General features: G+C 37.4%; 1 protein-coding gene across 1 annotated transcript; it reads left to right on the forward strand.

Annotated features, from left to right (window-relative positions):
• The first annotated feature begins 1,243 nt into the window (after nt 1-1,243).
• LOC115982066 (pentatricopeptide repeat-containing protein At5g13270, chloroplastic) lies at nt 1,244-3,731 on the forward strand. The gene has a single exon (XM_031104560.1). The coding sequence runs from the start codon at nt 1,378-1,380 to the stop codon at nt 3,670-3,672; it is 2,295 nt and encodes a 764-aa protein (XP_030960420.1). The 5' UTR covers nt 1,244-1,377; the 3' UTR covers nt 3,673-3,731.
• The last annotated feature ends 1,467 nt before the right edge of the window (nt 3,732-5,198 follow it).

Below are 5,198 nucleotides of genomic sequence, written 5' to 3' on the forward strand. Positions count from 1 at the left end.
AAAAGCCCAAAATTTGAAATATATACCGACTTCAAACCGCATCTTACACATAGTATCGCACATGTGACCACAAAAATGAGGTGCACTGCAGTCATGGTTTTGGCTAAACTCTAAACCACCACCACACCACACATGTGATCGCAAAAATAAGGTGCGGTGCAATTATGGTTTTAACTAAACCACACCACAAAGTGCGGATGCTAAAAATAATCCAAAACCGTACTGCGAACACCTTGACTACAGTAACAAATCAAATTGTTTGCAAATAGTCAAAAATAGCATATTTATCGTACGTTGGATTTCTCAAACTTTTGCATTTTGGCTTCTTTTTTTTTTTTTTCTTTCTTTTTCTTTTTTTTTAGAGAAACACGTTTTAGCTTTCTAGTAGGTCTTGTGCATTGTTCACGAGACCCACAAACTAGAGATGGCAATGGGGCGGGGCGAGACCGAAGGATGGGGTCTTCGTCCTTGCCCCACATGGTTTTATCTTGCCCCATCCTCGCATGATGGGGAATACTTTCTCACCCCATCCTTGCCCCTTGGGACCCCACGAAGCCTCGCCCCACCCCGTAAAACTCTACTTTTTGTTAATTTGCCCTACAACTAGTACAATTTTTTTAATGAAACCTATTTCATTAATAAAAATATACTTAAAATTACAACTAAATTTATCCCATCAAATCAAATCAATTTTTAGAAAAAATTGAATAATATATCCAAGTATTTAACAAGGCAATCATTAAAAAAATAAAAAAATAAAAATCTTATAGTGTAACACATAACAAAATAAAGGCAGAGAATCACACTAAGTAGAATAAAATATGCTAATATTAATATGTTTGTTTAAATAGTAAGGTTTTAGGATATGAAAATTTTACAATTATAACCTTTAGTAACGCGATGCGGGGCAGGACGGGGTGGGTTTAAAAAATCTAAACCCATCCCCGCCCCGCCCTATGGTGCGGGGCTAAAATCTTGCCTCATCCTCACCCCACCGCCTTTGCGGGGCAAGGAAAATTTGCGCAGGACAAACCAGAAAGGGGCGGGTTAAGCGGGACGGAAACAAATTATCATTCCTACCATAAACCTCTTTTTTCACACAAAATTTCATTAAAAATAAGTCTTAAAATAAATCCTATAATATTAGTTACATATTTAAAAATTATTTTATTATAATATTTTCGATTCCCAATTTCCAGCTAAATAAATGGTATGCGGCACCCCTTATTTAGGGACAGGGACAGGAAGTCGTAAATCGTAACAGCACAGTTGTTACCTGAAGAAGTTGGGCAAATATGGAAACAAGTTAGTAGCATGGCGATTTCTTCTGTGTTACGTTCTTCCTTGGAGAATCGGGTCTCGTTAACTTGAGTAAAAATGTCTTCAATTAATGCCCAGAGCTTTTTGCTGCCTCCCCATCCTTCTCCAGTTGTAGCTCAAGACAAATTCTCAGAGACAACAATCAAATCTGCAAATTTCTCTCAAATCCCTCGATGGGTCTCTCTCAAATGCAGTCCTCCTTCGGTGAAAACCCACCAAATCCAACAAAGCCAAGTTGAAAATGTACACCTGATTTCTTTGTCGAAACAAGGGAAGCTTAAACAAGTTCATGAATTTCTTATTCTCATGGACGAGGCCGGTGTTTCCGTTAGTCCCCACTCGTATAAAAGCATATTTGAAACATGTGCCAAGTTGGGATCTTTGTCTGATGGAAGATTGATTCACGACCGGTTGCGAAGAACAGTGAAGGACCCAATTGGCTTTCTTGAGAATTGTGTTCTTCGAATGTATTGTGATTGTGGGAGTCTCGTGGATGCACAGAATGCGTTTGATGAAATGCTTGATAGAAATTTGGTCACGTGGGATATAATTGTATCTGCTTATGCTGAGCAGGGTGTTCTAGACAAAGCTATTGGGTTGTTCTCTGTGTCAAGAATTAAACCAAGCCATTCTATATATATTGGCATGTTAAGGTCCTTGACAGGTTTTTCTCTTTTAGAGCTTGGCAAACAGCTACATTCTCATGTGATAAGAAATGGGTTGGCTTCGAATGTTTCGGTTGACACAGCAATTGCCAACATGTATGTTAAGTGTGGGTGGTTAGAGGGTGCTGAGCTTGTTTTTAATCAGATGACTGAAAAAAATGCAGTGGTTTGGACTGGGTTGATGGTGGGTTATACTCAAGCTGGGAAGCTAGAAGCTGCTCTTGAATTGTTTACTAAGATGGTGAAGGAAGGTGTTCAAATGGACGAGTTTGTGTTCTCAATAATTCTCAAGGTGTGTGGTGGTGTGAAGGACTTGAACATGGGAAGGCAAATTCATGGTTGTAGTGTTAAGCTTGGATTGGATTCTGATGTTTCAGTAGGAACACCTCTTGTGGACTTTTATGTCAAATGTGGGAGTTTTGAATCTGCTCACCTTGCATTTGAGAGGATAAGTGAACCGAATGATGTTTCATGGAGTTGTGTTATTTCTGGTTATTGCCAAATTGGTGAATTTGAAGAGTCTGTTAAGATTTTTAAATTACTAAAGAGCAAAGGTGTGGTTTTAAATTCCTTCATATATACTAGCATTTTCCAAGCCTGTGCTGCACTTGCAGATTTAAATTTGGGTGCTCAAGTTCATGCTGATGCAATAAAAACAGGGTTAGTTGCCTATCTATATGGAGAGAGCGCTATGATTTCGATGTATTCAAGATGTGGGAGATCAGACTATGCCTATCAAGTCTTTGAATCGCTAGAAAATCCTGATACTGTGGCCTGGACTGCTATAATTTGTGGTTATGCTTATCATGGAAATGCCATTGAAGCTTTAAGCCTTTTCAATAGAATGCAGGACTGTGGTGTAAGGCCAAACGCAGTTACATTTATAGGAGTTTTAACCGCTTGTAGTCATTCGGGATTGGTCACAGAGGGCAAGAAATACTTGGAATCAATGAGGGGTGAGTACGGTGTGGAGCCAACTGTCGACCATTATGACTGTATGGTCGATATATACTCTCGTGCTGGGCTACTACAGGAGGCGCTTGAATTGATAAAGTATATGCCTTTTGAACCCGATGCAATGAGTTGGAAAAGCTTATTGGGTGGGTGTTGGACCCATCGGAATCTTGAGCTTGGAAAGATTGCAGCAGAAAATCTCCTTCAGCTGGACCCAGATGATACTGCCACCTATATTGTAATGTTTAACTTGTATGCTTCGCATGGGAAATGGGAAGAAGCAGCTCATTTTAGATGGATGATGGCTGAAAGGAACTTGAGAAAGGACATTAGTTACAGTTGGATTACTGTCAAGGGTAAAATCCACCGCTTTGTAGCAGGTGATAGACACCATCCACAAACAGAACAGATATACTCAAAATTAGAGGAGTTCACTTCATCTTCGTATAATGCTGAAAATGCCTTTCTAACTGAAGAGGATGTTTCGTGTGGATCGCCTGAACGAAAAGAACAACTGTCTGACCATAGTGAGAGACTTGCTATAGCATTTGGGCTCATATCCACATCAAGAAATACCCAGATTATAGTTTTCAAGAACCTCCGGGCGTGCAAAGACTGCCATGATTTTGCAAAGCGAGTGTCCATGGTAACAGGACGTGAAATTGTTGTTAGAGATACCAATAGATTCCATCACTTCAAGTTAGGCAAGTGTTCTTGCAATGATTATTGGTGATGTGTGTAAATTGAATTAGTTACATTTACTTGACAAATGTTAGAGATATATATTAGACATATTAACTCAATGTAATAGGCCCAAGCCCATTCCTAATTGTACTAGTAGTCTAGGGTTTAGTCGCCTATATATACTCATGTTAGGGTTCATTGTAACACAGGTTATTGTACTACACTCTCATACAATAAAGATGTAGCCCTTAAGGGATTCCTCCGTGGATGTAGGTCGTCAAGGCTGAACCATGTAATCCTCATGTTTTTAGTGTTCCTATTCTATGCTTCCTCTTCCATATCCACTCTAGCATACACAACAGAATATAACACATCTCAATGCTAATATTTAACAACAAATACAAAGTTGTACAATTGAAGGAATAATATCATTTACAAATTTTGCAATGAAATCCTCACACATTTATAGAATCTATTTATTTTAACTGAAGTTTTGGACACCATTGGACCAGAACCAAGTCATCAATCACATGCTTGTTAAATTTTTTTTATAATGCAAAATGGTGGACATCACGTTATGCTCTCGCACCTTTTAATTTTTGAGTTAACCCTTAGCAAGGGGGTGTAGACTGTGCACAACTAAGCAGTACAAATTATTCAATACATCAAGGACATTGTTGCATCCTCTCACATGAATGATTGACTTTATCATAGATTTATAATTAGCGGTAAATTACATTTTTTTTTTACCCTAAATTATTACCCAAACTACACTTAACTCCTTGAACTATTAAAATCCACAATTGACCCCTCAATTTTAAACATACATTACACTTAACCCTACCATATGTTTTATTGTTAACTTAGGCGTCAAGGGTACATTGAAACAGAGATATAACTTTAAGAGATCAATTTTGTGTTTTAATAGGCATAGCTAGAAATTTTTGTTTGAAGCGCCAACTTATGATACTAAATTTATTAACTTATACGAACTTTCATAAATATGCACAATCACATACATCTATTACACACATATAATTTAATATCCTTCATAGTGAATCCTTAAAGTTTTCATTTTTAATATAAGTTACCAAATTGTCTACTAAAGTGAGTAAAAAAATTTTAATTGAACTAATAAAGCATTCAAATACATGAATGATCCAAAATTTTAACAGATACAATAACATATTTTACAATAAAAAAATGAGTGTGAGAAAAAAAAATTTCTATAACTACTAAATTAATTGGACAATTTTTTTTAAGAGTATTTTGAAAGAGTCAAGTTTATTTTTGTAGACTAATAATTAAAATGATGAACATTTATATATAGTGTTAAAATATTATTAAAATTTTTGGAGAGGTCGTGGACCCACTCGTACATGTAGCTCCGAGGAGTTAAAATGTAGTTGGACAAGACAGAAAGTGTTGATCTGTGAACTCACTATCAGACTGCTGGCTGGGCTCAAGCGTGGGCTTTCGAAACTCTAGGCAAGTGGTGGGACTTGCATGGTAGAGACTGCTAGGCACCTTTGGATGAGAGTGCACGCGTGACAAGTTGGGTCACCAATCAGTACG

The sequence above is a fragment of the Quercus lobata genome, chromosome 3 (genome assembly GCF_001633185.2).
Source record: "Quercus lobata isolate SW786 chromosome 3, ValleyOak3.0 Primary Assembly, whole genome shotgun sequence".
Taxonomy (NCBI): domain Eukaryota; kingdom Viridiplantae; phylum Streptophyta; class Magnoliopsida; order Fagales; family Fagaceae; genus Quercus; species Quercus lobata.

Coding starts and splice junctions, on each gene's coding strand:
- LOC115982066 (XM_031104560.1), top strand. CDS start 1,378: ATGTCTTCAATTAATGCCCAGAGCTTTTTGCTGCCTCCCCATCCTTCT.